A 13,222-nucleotide genomic window follows, 5' to 3' on the forward strand; every position below is an offset into this window, starting at 1 on the left:
TGGACACTGTAGTCAACACTCACGCATGCAAAAACAAAACCTGCACAGTCCTGCACAAAAACGGACAGACTCGTTGAGAGCTGTGTTGAGCTTTTTCACTTACCCATTCAACTGAGCTTCACTTGCTGCCCCATGAGTATTGGTACTCGCTTTAGCCCAGGAGAAGGTTCGGTACTCAATAGCAGAAAATCCAGAAGTGCCTCTGCTTAGTACCCGTGAGTACCCGTCCATTTAAAGCACTGACAATAGCTAAGAGGGGTGAGCAGGATATCAGCCGAAGGACAAAAAGATGTCCTTCTGGAAGAAAATTTAGTTTTGATAAAAATGATTTTTCCAGGGGCTTTCTGAGTGACATGAAAAAGTGCGGACACTGCGAGGCAGACCATGGCTACCCAAACCACGTTTAAACTGGTGCAGCATGTGACCTGTTCAGGCTCAATGAAAGTGTAAGCAGCGGACTCGGGGATGTCTTTTTGCAGCTTCACAAAAAAAGAAAAAAAGTGCACGTTACTTAAGGAAAGTGAGATCATGCTGATGGAAGGCTTGAGAAACTCCGTCCCTCAGTACTACACCAGTTCTAAAAGTATTCTCTCTCATACTCGGGATGTAAACCATGCCCTTGTCCTGGCACACCTATGTCCTTCCATAAACTGCTGTACTAGACCATCTTCAGACTTAGCCCCACCGAGATTAGTATTTCAGACGTGGACACGGTTTCCACGGCCGTGATACTGTGAATACAACCAAAAAGAAGATGGGGGGGTGCTCTCCTGCTCCGTAAAGCCTTTACCCCGCAAGTGGAAAACATACATTTTACCCACAGCTTTGATCAAGCCCTTCTGCAGATTACAAGGCACGTCTGCTGAGTTTCTAAACGTGGCCAAGAGCTTGGTTTGTGAGGCATTTTTCTACTGCACATGAGACATTCCTGCGTCTGAAGAATGTGGCAGGCGTTCAATAATTACACAGGAGCGACATTTGGGAAACGTAAATAGCATAAGGATTTGCAAGAGAAGCCAAAACGTTTTCGAAAAGTTTTGACGATGTTCTTTTTTTTTTTTAATTTTTTTTAAAGAACGACTCAAACCTCCATAACCTAGCATTTCAGTTGAAGACCTTTTGCTCTGTCGCAGGTATCTCAGTGCGGCCGAGAATGTCCCACCGCCTTTGTGGCAGCCGGGCCAAGGTTGAGGGGTGTGTGCTGCGCCCTCAATCTTTATATGTTCTAGGGTGCAACAGACTGAATATCACAGAAGCGAGAGGGCAACTTCTACATAAGGAGGAACTTAATTCACATATACAATGGCCACTGGTGTGAAATGGAATGATGCTAAAGGGAAATATGTCACTGCTTTATCATACTCCTCAACTACTTACATTAAAGGAGATGGACCTTTTTACAACTAAAGATGAGATACAAAATGTGATATTACATGCCTGGGTGCTTTTATTGCACAAGATGCAGAGTTCCGTGTGCGTGGCTTGTCCACACTCAAGCCTGGACACAGGCTGTGATAGAAATGCCTGCACGGTATGGTTGAAGCAAGGTGTTGGAAACACGAGAGGTTAGGCATAGGGCCATCCCAAAGGACTAGACCTGCATCCGATCACCACAAGGGTCTTGCACAGCAGGCATTGGTTGCACAGGTGCTAGGACTAGAGATTGGCTGCAGGCCATGCCCTGCCACTGACTCCCACCGCAAACAGTCAAATGGTGTGTTCTGCTGGGGTTAGCTTACAACATTTTAGGGGTGGAAAAGGCCACAGACCAGGTTCTACAGCCAGCCTTAGCAAATGTCACGAGCTGGAGAATGGCCACATGCGAGTTTGGTACAGTCATGCCTTATGACAGACGCTGTGCTTCACTTATGTTGCTCACAGCAAAAGGCATGACACCAACAATCATATCCAAGGACATCAACATCATCATTGTATGAGCAAATATAATGAGAAATGCAAAATGTAACATGTAAAGCATGCTCAAGAAATGGCTGGAGACTACCTAATACTCGCTATGGTTAAAGCCAAAAAGAAAGGTTGAGCAAAAAAAAAAACTAACTCTCCCTTAAATATTTTTCAGCGAACACGTTATGCATGCATGTGAATTCATGTAATCAATATGTGCACACTTTTATGCCTGATTTCTTCTTTTCTGGGAATGTAAATCAGTGAATGATTTAGGCGCTAGGTAAGTCTTGGTGTGGTAACACACATTTATAACTATTTAATAATTTTTAGTGCATGAAGTAATGAACACATTTACCAAACTTGCTATGATGTTAATCCCAATATAAATAAGGAATAGCTGGTTTATTAGGATCAGCTTTTTATTGTTAATATTTACATTTGAATCTCATCAAATTGATACAATGGATGCCTCATGTAGTCCGAGGCATGTTTCCAAATGTATGTAAAATGGTAATTGAGCTTAATAAATACTCAGTCACCACACTTACAAACAAAAGGGTGGATTCCTGGTGGTGATGTTTCAAAACTGTCATTCTCATTAAGTAAATAAACTGTGCTGAGTAATAATGGTTTGGTTGCAATGCCACTTATTGTTCTGAACGGTGGGGAATGGCTGCTGGTCTAGTCCTTTGGGTTGGCCCTATGCCTAACCTCTTGTGTTTCCAACACCTTGCTTCAACTATACCGTGCAGGCCTGAGTGATGTTAGGTTAGATGTTGTATAGTTCTCTCTGTAGCTTGCAACTGCAAAGAAGGCTCATCTTCTCCTGGACCAATGTCAGAAGTAAACAGGATAATGCAAGGCGGTTAAAAATCGCCCTGTGAGGTTACATTACAATTGTATATAATAGCCTACCTCGAAAGCTCATCCCAACAACCTGGACTGTGGTGGTTTAAAAGCATAGACTATATTTTGGTTTGCACAAAAAGTGGACACTAGCTCCTTCTCCATCTATCTCTGGCAAAGAGTGGTGGTGTCTGTGAGACTGGATATGCTACTGTTGGACTGTTTCCTGGAACAAGCCAAATACAGGTCATTGATGCCTATTTAAATGCATAACACCGATAATGTGACTGCCACTTTTGTGATCAGCTCCAATACAATGCTATGACTCCTGCCCCTTTTTGTGTATCATAGGAAACAATGTGGTATGCTCCAATGGTACTTTGAAAGAGCAAAGATATGAGTCCTGGGATAGAGATTGAGAGATAGTTCAAGAGAGACCTAAACACACATTACACAAATAGTGGGTGAGACAAATTTCTCGAAGTTCAGCAACTTTCTCAAATTGTAACAACTTAAAATAGCTGAAGAGGTACACCGATACCAGCGCAGCCATCCAACCCTGTTAAAAGCACCCAAGGCCAAATATCTGGATTTCTAACACCATGCCAGTTTCACTTTCCACTCACCCAAGGATTTACAAAATGTGAAATCCGAAGGTGGTAAACATAAAAATACACTAACAGAAAATACAGTCTCTCCTTGTGGAGAAAAGCCCAGAGCAAGGGTATACGGCGCTTCTAAGGCAGACAGAATAATGAGCAATACATCTCTGGAACCAAACCGAGCATGTACCATAAAATAGTCTATTGGAACTCCATTAGAAACGGGTTGGTCTGGAGACTTTTTCCTTTTTTAACACATCCCGCCACTGTGAATTGCTATGTAGGTTACACCCTCCTCTTTGTGAAGTAAAACTGTATCTGGTTACATACAAGCATGTGCATGGAAAAAAGTGTAAACACTTCACAAACCACATTTCTGCTTCCAGCAAAATGGCTGGCCACCACTTGCGCCATTAACCTCCCTTCCAAAGTATATACCGCAGATTTGGTCCTGTCAGAGTTGGAAGGAACTGCTGTTTTCGGTCTCCTGGACTACATGCCCTTTGGTTTGCTAGGGTTAGGATAACATCAGCATAAAAATCCTAAGGCTACCTACTTCTTGCCTCTCACTCAAATTCTAGATTCGACACAGCGCGGTTTAATGAATATTAATAGTGGATTGATGCCCAATGTGAACAAGGTCAGGCAGAGTGGCCATCCTGGCGTGGTCCAATCAAAGCTCTGCATACATTGCTTCATGTTGCATGTGTAGAGTTGAGCAGCAATTTAAATCCAACACATCATATCTTTTCTTAGTTACATTGCTTACAATGACTCTCAGAGGAGCGAGTCCAAAGCTTTCCATGCATCATTTAGCAGGACTGCCTAGCTTTTTACCATGTATATCACTGGATATATTTTTCAAGCTCTGGGAAGTATTCCTGAAAACCCAAATACAATCTGTTCCAGTGAAAAAATGTCTTTGGCCACATGTTCAAGTTATTTGCCCTCAACTTTGTTATTTAATAATATGCTTTTATTTGGCATGGAGGAAGCACACCCATGAGGAGGACAACTAGTCAAGGCCCGCACTAGCTTGGGTAATATTGGGAGCAAAGTCGCCTCATGGATGAAAGCCTAGTATACGAAGCTTGTGTATGATGAAATAAGTTCACAAATTCTCATATTTTTACCCACTCTTTAGCCACTTGCCAGGAACCAATGGTAATCTTCAGACCCCACAGTTGAAGCTTGGTGCGCTCAGATGGAGAAAGGAAACCACAGGTCACCATTCACTCAGCAACTCAGCCAGTGAGGCCGACTCTACTTTCTACTGTGTCATAACCCAGTTCCCATGCATGGTAAAAAGACTCTTTGGCCTATCACTGCTTATCTATATATCACAATAGCCAGCCACAATAAAGAACGTGGTCCTAGAAGAAAAATCTTCACCATATGTGACCAAAATGTGTGGCGGCGAATCCCCAAGGCAATGAAAAACGTTTATTATGGGAGGGTAATGTCGTGGAAATCCTGATTACTGGGTTTCACTATTTTGTGTAATTTCTGTTTGTCTTGTGTTAACACTTTGCATAATTTTGACCTGTGCGAGGCTTTGCCCAAAACCTGTCGTGCAGGAACTGTATAGCTAGATGTGTGCTGCATTGCAGCCGTTGCCCTAGCACTTGACTTCAGAAGCAGTATAGGCCAGTGGTCCCAACCTGTGGTCCGCGGATCCCCAGGGGTCCGTGACACATTCCCAGGGGGTCCGCAGGCCTGGGCTGGGAGGAAGGCACTTCTCCAGCTGGGGCCTCTGACAAACATGTGCATGCTTCTTTTCATATTTATTAATTCCTTTGTTGAGCAGTTTTAAACACACTACAAAGCTCCTTGTACTGCAAAAATAAAAGCGTCAAGCTAACTCAAATGATTAATGTATCTGCTGGAGAGAGATGGGAGTTTTGTGCAGTGGCAGTTTTGACTCAAAGGTAGCTCAGATGGTTAATATGCCTGCTGCAAAGAATGTGTATCATGCAAAAAACAGTATTTTATGTGCATGGCACAGTGGGTTACTGCTTTTGGCACAGAGATTCTTTTGTTACTATGCAGTTCATAATCGTAATCTAGCACAGTGAGCTGTGAACTGCCATTAAAGAGCTGCATGCAAACCGCATGGCACAAATTAGAAAGTTGTTTTTTTCCTAGTCTTTCATTTTCCTTATGCTGCTAAAAAAGGTTTGCTTGTGTAGAGATACATACATTCTTATTGCTAACAAAGTGCTTAATTTGTGCTTGTTGTTTCCGGTGCTGAGCACCGTCACTTATTTTTGAGGGCCAGGGCTTATTCTTCTGCCTCAAGCATTTGCTGTTAGCAAGATATACATGGGAAAGACGGAAGAAGGGGAAAACGAAAACGTGTAACATAGGGAGAAAGTAAAGAGCTGCTAAAGTGAGCTGAAGTGGCAGGGAGTGGCTTTATATGGATTGAAGAGGCCCAAGATGGTTTAGGATTATGCTGCCTCAGTATTCCGTGTACCCACATTTAATTGCAGCAGCCACATGTTTAAGAGGAGGGCTTTGGGCACAGCACATTTTTATTTACAAATTAAGCACTGTGCTAACTTCATCGCTAATCACTGTGCTGTATTCTGAATCCTAAATTTGTGCTTCTCCAGACCAAGCACTCTTAGAAAATGCCTACCAGTGTGGATGATGTGAGTCCTACACCTTCTAGTCCCCTGTAAAGTGCTACAACACCCTACAGTGGTTTGAGAGGTGCTTTAAAACAAATGAAGTACATGTGACAGAGAAGCTAAGGAGAGATGAGAGGCCCCTATGGTTTACTTCCTTTCCCCTTCACTTATTAACGTGAAAAAGCTTTCTCAGATCTTGCATACCAAAAAATAAAAACAGAAATCACTCCAGAAATGTAGGATCTGACCTGAGGATTCACCTTTCCTAAATTAAACCAAACATTGAAAAGGTATTTGCCGAGATGCAGCGCCAACCTTCCCAATAAAATGTTTTGATTTTTGCATATTTTTTCAATATAAAAGAATTTTATCTTTAGTAATTTGAGTATTTGTTTGGTGTATACTGTTATATTTTTTGTGAATTACTGTTATAATGTTTGAAAATTAAATCGTACCAATTGCTGGGGGTCCCCGGCTTCCAGTAATAATTCATTGGGGGACCTCAGGAGTCAAAAGTTTGGGAACCACTGGTATAGGCAATAGGTTGAGCTGGTATTTTGCATGCCTTTTGTACACAATGGCATTACATACAATTTTCAGGCAGATGACTGCTTGAATGTAGTTGATTTAGCTTCTAATCCATTACGTGCATAAAACTTGTCAGAATGTCGCAAACCCCTACCAATTTCACTGAGAGAAACATCTCTAGGCATGCCACTAACAGGTCACAGGATTAGCAGTGAATTGTGTTTGGTCTTCAAAGACTTTTCAGCCCTCTAGAACTCTCACTCGCTGCCAGGGCCGGTTGGTCATTGCATATTTGGTGCCCAGATTTCTCAACAGCTGCTTGACACCATTGCATCTCTTTACCTCAGAGAGATAAGTAAGAGGAAGAGGACAGTCAATACATCTTGCATTGATTGAACCACCTCTGAGTTCCTGTCTTCAGCAAATAAATTAATTTTATCACACAATGTCAGTGACTGGGAACATCCAACAAGTAGGTATTCAGAGCAGTTTGACAAGCACTTCTGTTAGTCAAGTCTTGTTCAAAAACAGTTCTTTGATTCATCTTTCTACACTAGGGTTCTCAGTGGTCCTTCTCAAAGTTGTCCACCAGTCTGGTCAGAAACATCTCAAACTGACTTCCATATAAACTTTTTATTCATGCTTCTACTTCTGTAAACAATTCTATAAGGCTAGCACTGTGTATGTTGACCTCATCTCCTATTCCAGTGACACATCTCTCCTGCATCTTAGTAAGACTGTAAGATTCACCTCACAAACATACACATGATCAAATGTTGATGGCAAGACAATCTGTCTGCATGCCCTCATAATCCGTATGCACCAGCCTCAAAGAGTGATTTTTACGGTCTTCTTCAGAGGCACTAACAGCGAGGAATACATAGAAAAAACTGCATCTCTCAGCACTGCTCACTATATGATCTCGCCCCAAAGCAGTCTAGTACACAGTGCTTTAAGTGCAGAGATGTAGCTTGGTCAGTAAAATGGGGGGAGGAGGTAGAGGGAGGGGGGCGGGGGGAGCTTCAGATTTTCTGATATCCACGTTGGCATATATTGCTAAAATACATTTCACGACAAGCACGACCATAACAGGGGTTTAGAGGCATTGGTAGGAGTACTGAGAGAAACACTATATTTGGTCAAATAATCAACACTTCTTAGGGCTTTCGGACACAGATGAGAGTGTGTGTTTTTGTCAGTGTGTGCATGCAAAAATCCCAGGTGAAATCCGACAGACAATTCACCATATCAGATTCAAAGCACCTGTACACAAACTATTCATCATAAAATGCATTTATTAGAGGGGTGCAACACACCAGATACCCCGCTTGAATCTATCCCCCTGTTTAAATGGGCAAGTACTGCCTGGTACAGAGTACCTGCACTTTTATAATTTGAAAAAGAGAGTACCTGCACTTCTCAGCAGTGCTGCAGTACATTTAATGGGAGAGTACCAGCACTTCTCAGGAGCAAACAGGTACTCTAAGGAGTAAGTACCTGCACTGCTGTATTTCCATGTGAAGCACCACAAGCGCAGCAGGCAAGTGCTCTCAGGCACCCAGCTTCCTCCGGCATTGGAACGTCCGTTCTCCCCGAGGGGACTTACAAATGCCAGAAAGACGAGAACGAAGGAAGCGTTTTAAGTTACTCCAGGCGCATTGTTTCAGGAACAGCAAACCTCTTCATTTTCCTTTCCCTCCCAGCCTTCTAACATTTAGATAAATTGGGCACACAAAATTCCAAGTATGCCTCCAGGCTAAAACTGTGATGCTTTGATCTTTACAGTCATTATCAGCTCCTAAAAATACACTCACTCATTGCCACTTTCCACCAGCTGCGTCAGGAGAGAAACCCCATCCAAGTTGATGAACTCTTGGGCGAAGGTGACATCCCTGGATAAGCGGGCCAGGTCCTTCAGGGCTTCCAGCTTGGAGTCCATGCTGGAGGACTGGATCCGCTCATGGAGCTGTAGAGCGTTCTGCGCCTGAGAGAGACAAAGGACACACTTCAAGCAACAAGCACTGGAAATTCACACATTAGCAATGCAACAGGGGGGGTGCACATCTAAAAGACAGATTACACAGACGACTCTTCTATGGAGCGTCCACCACAATGCATAAAACACAGAAAAAACGACTTTTAATACATTTCCTAGTTATTAAAATACATAATAATACATTGCTGCTTTCTAAAAGACATTTTTTTCTAAATTGATCACGGTAATGATCAATATAAGCTCTGACTCCGAGAACAAGAACTACATTATTGATTAAGGATTATGTTCAATTCCATGACTTGAAAGCTTATGCATGTTTAATCTTTAAATGTTGAAAATGTGTTGTATGACTATCGACGACTCAGCTTAAATATTAAACAGTTACTCACTGATTGACAGAATGGGAGTATTCCATCATGATGCTAGATAAAAGGTGCAATAGGCCAACGTGGCTGTTAGTTTGTGTATATGCACATCCAAAGCCAGTTTCTTCACTTAACCGTTGGTATCTCCCCAGTTTTTCGCTAGCGAGCAAAATAGTCACTAAGCTACAGCCATGTTTTTTTTTTAAATTTATTTTCTTCAACTGGTCAGGTACAGTTAGCCTACGGAATTGCAATTGTGTATTTTAAACGTTTTTTTAAAATGTTCTGTGCTTATATTAGGTGTACATCTAATTATTTTATATAGGGACAATAATACTTCATGAAGATGTCCACAAGGTATAATAATACTTCAAGGAGATGTCCACAAAAATGGTCTGGTTTTTCTTTCTTCTACACATGGTGAAGATAAGTAAGTGTCAGCTAGAAAAATGTCTGTAATCAGTTAATTTATTTCTTACAGAATGCGTTTTTCATGCATCAAATAAAGAAACCCACTGATATAAAGACTGCGTGAAATGGTGCCTAATTCTTTTTGTTTTTATATAAAACTCATTATTCAGCCAATTCCGACCATAAAAGCTTACAATAAAAATGCAGAGCACAATATGCAAAGCAGTAACTCCAATACAGATTCTAGAATACAAAGGAAACGGTGTATGTAAAGGTGGGGTAAGGATGAATATTATCCAATAAACTATGCAACTCAAGTCTTCCATCAACAAGCTCAAGTAGTGTTCAATTGTAATCTCATAAAAATACACATAAAATACAGATAGAAGAAATACGATGCCTGCATTTACAGGCTAGCAAAGCACCATTTAACAGGGATCCTGTATAGTTTAATTCGCTAGCAGAGCGCTGCCTTAGCTGTCCACATTAATCATAGCGATCAAGAGCTCATCAATGAAACTAATCCACAGTGCAAGCACACTTGTGACGACACCTTCAAGCTCATCTGGTATTAAGCGTTTTCAACTGTTGCCTTGCTTTGCCCTCAAGTCCTGACAAACTAATCTCTTGTTACAGCAGAACACGCTCTGTAATAGCATACCACAAACAAAAAACAAGCACAAGTAGCCTAGCAGTGAAATCAAAACATCAACTGGAATTAAATTAATAGCAGGGCTAAAAACATTGCTCCAAACAACTCTGAATGGAAAATGACAATTACAAATAATGTACTGCACACAATTCTACAGATAATCGTGCTATTATGAATTCACAATTAGGTAGGTTGAGCAGCTTCACATCTTGGAATTGTATTCCATTGTTAATACAGTTAATTAAAAGAAACACTATAGGTTGGTGTCAACCTAAATAAGAGGGCCCTCGTGCCTAACTTGTTGTGCCATGATCCTATATGCATGGCAGCACGGTGGTGAAAATAACTATTCTTAGGGCCTAATTACGAGTTCCCCATAATATTCTGACCCATGCATAAACTGCTATTTATGCATGGGTTGGAATTACAAGTTTGAAGTTATTTAACGCATACGCTATTATCTCAAAAAACTGTATCTCTCAGCACAGCTCTCTTAAATAACTCAACCTTTGTTGAGTTTGGGCAGATCTAACTTGCTGAAATGTAACCATTTTACCATATCATGTGGATTTTGGTGTGTTTAACACTAAAATCCTCATGTTATTCCCCGTGAACTTGAATTAGGTATTATTTATCGCACCTGGGAAATGACGTAACCCTGTGGTATCGCTATTTATCATGGGTGATGAATAAAGCCTTACTTGCAATCAGACTCTAAGGGCCTGATTACGACCTTGGCAGATGGGATACTCCATCACAAAGGTGACGGATATCCCACCCGCAGTTTTACAAGTTCCATAGGATATAATGGAACTTGTAACATGGCGGACGGGATATCGGTCATGTTTGTGCGGAGCATGACACCAACCAAGGTCGTAAGCAGGCCCTAAGTGTACAAAAATAGATACAATATCTGTTGCTGTGACCTTTCCTTTCGCAGCAGACTGCGCACTGGTATTAGTCAGAGTCTGTGGTTCCGAAACGGTGTCTTGAGCTTCACCACAGAAGCCTGCTAGAAGCTTAAAAGATCACTGAATGGCCCCGCCTGACACAAGCAAATACCAGTGACACAGATGAAGACCGTAAGGTAAGCTGCAGTAACCACACCTCCCATCAAGTCATCACTCTACTGGCGGGTAGACGTTGACCTCAGAAAGCCGCTTACATCAGTTCAAGCTGCTACGAACATTCTGAGCCTTGAAAATTATTGTCTGTTGACCTTAAAATATTAGGCTTCTGCTTCCAATTTATCTTCCCAGACTTGGAAAAGGGACTCTGGCAGGAGGCTGTCTTTCTGAGGCAACCTCACCCTCAACTGACACTCCAACATCTTCCGATGGTGGGTTCAAAATTTTTATTATTGTTGTTGGTATGAATGATACTATTGTAGGCCTAGATGTCAAGCTTCACCCTAGCTGTAGGGGCAATGGAGTGCTGTACAACGCTGTATCCATTTTCAAGCATGTCAAATGTCAGCTGCAGGATGAAAAAGAGAAATGCACCTTGATCCTGGTCCAGTAAACGGTGGAGGAAAGGACAGATATGAGTGCAGCTCTACTAGAAGAGAATTCCACAAACGGAAGAATGGGCAGAAAAAAAGACTGATTAAGAGTTTTAAAGATGTTGTTGATGAAGACAGGGCACGGTAGTCGTCTGGCTCTCAATTTGATTTAATGGTATGTAACAGCTTCCTTTGTATATAACACGTTGTAGTACTGCCAGTCGGGAACAGAACTGATGATATGAGGAAAACATAGGAGCATGACTATTGTTTTGGCACAACAATTCAGAGTTGAATGAAGTGCAGGGCAGAGGTAAGAGAAGACTGCAGGAAGCCTGCAACTATCGTATTTAAAGCAGTGTTATGTATGAATACTAACAACTGAGCAACCATTCGGAAATCCCATACAAAGAATGATTAAATATGTAATAAAGAGTAGTTGATATCAAGTGGTAGAAAAAGTGCTACAAGACATGGAGCTGTAAGGTAAGAGGAGAGTGCAAATAGTGGAAAAGTTAAGTCCAATGGTTTATCATTTGAGGTTAGGGTGGGTGACAGGCTGTTCAATTAAAGAAGTCACAGCAAGCTCGAAAACAGTAGGTGTTTTGAGTTTGCAGAGGGGGACAGAGAAATCTTTGCATCACCTGTATTCATTTAATAGAGGACCATCACCTGGTCTCCATTTACTGTCAGAGCCTCAAAAAAGGGGGATTGTTAGAAACCGGGTCTCTAGTTGGCAGAGGTATGCCCCCTGTCCAAGTAGGGACCACAGCTTTAGGAAGGGCAAGCCAATGACACATCAACAATTAGCCTGTGCTCGCCGTCTGGTAGCTAGGCACAGAGCAGGCAGGCCTAACTTAAAAGGCAATGTGTAAAGTACTTGTGAGGAGGCACACCACAGAAAGACACTTTACAAGGGCATAAAGAAAAATGTAGCTTGTTTATATAGATACTTTTAGGTTCAATACGTTACAGAAATATTTAGCTTTGAGAGCTGACGGAAGTAAGATCAATGTGCAAGAAAAAAGGAACAGGTCAAAACAATGGTGCTTCGGACTCCTCAACATGGGTGTCCAATGCCTGTAGTTGTGCTACAACCAGGAGTGGGATGTGGCTATGCAGGGCCAGAGCCGCTCGGATCGAAGCGGATGAGGTGCCAGTGGTGGAGCTGTGCAGGGCCGCTCAAGTGAAGTTGAAGAAGGATGAGCGGCAAGCGCAGGGTAGAGGCTGCTCGGGTAAAGCTGAAGGGATGAAAGCGGTGAAGCAGGGTGGAAGCCGCTCAGGTGAGATGGGTGCGATGAGAGCGGTGAGGCAAGACAGATGCCGCTTGGGTGAAGTTAATGCAGTGAGAGTGGCAAAGCAGGGAAGAAGCCAATCAGGTGAAAAGTCGATCCCATGAGAGCGGCAGGGCAAGAGTCACTCGGGTTAAGTGGATGCAATGAGAGAGGCAAAGCCAAGCAGAAGCCGCTGGGATAAAAGTCAAGGAGTTACGAAGAGGGCGGTGAGGGGAAAGCAGGACCGCTCAGAGACAGTCTATAATGAAAAACGACTTTGGGGAGTTTTTCATTAGCAGGACATGAGAACTTAAAAGTATATGTCCTACCTTTTGCATACATGGCACCTTGCCTTATGGCCTACCTAGGGCCTCCATTAGGGGTGACTTAAATGTAAGAAAAGGAGAGAATAAGGCTTGGCAGAGGCTGTAAATGTCAAGTCAGGGTGGCAGGCTGAGCACACAGGCTTTGTGGTAGCAGGCCTGAGACATGTTTACAGAGCTACT

General features: G+C 42.3%; 1 protein-coding gene across 3 annotated transcripts in view; it reads right to left on the minus strand.

Annotated features, from left to right (window-relative positions):
* ELMO1 (engulfment and cell motility 1) overlaps positions 1-13,222 on the minus strand; it is a 1,154,836-nt gene that overhangs the window by 804,102 nt on the left and 337,512 nt on the right. For all 3 annotated transcript variants that reach the window (XM_069215589.1, XM_069215618.1, XM_069215598.1), the window contains one exon: positions 8,332-8,501. In XM_069215589.1, coding sequence (XP_069071690.1) covers positions 8,332-8,501 — 170 coding nt within the window. The remainder of the gene's footprint in view (positions 1-8,331; positions 8,502-13,222) is intronic.

This window comes from Pleurodeles waltl, chromosome 2_1, assembly GCF_031143425.1.
Source record: "Pleurodeles waltl isolate 20211129_DDA chromosome 2_1, aPleWal1.hap1.20221129, whole genome shotgun sequence".
NCBI lineage: Eukaryota > Metazoa > Chordata > Amphibia > Caudata > Salamandridae > Pleurodeles > Pleurodeles waltl.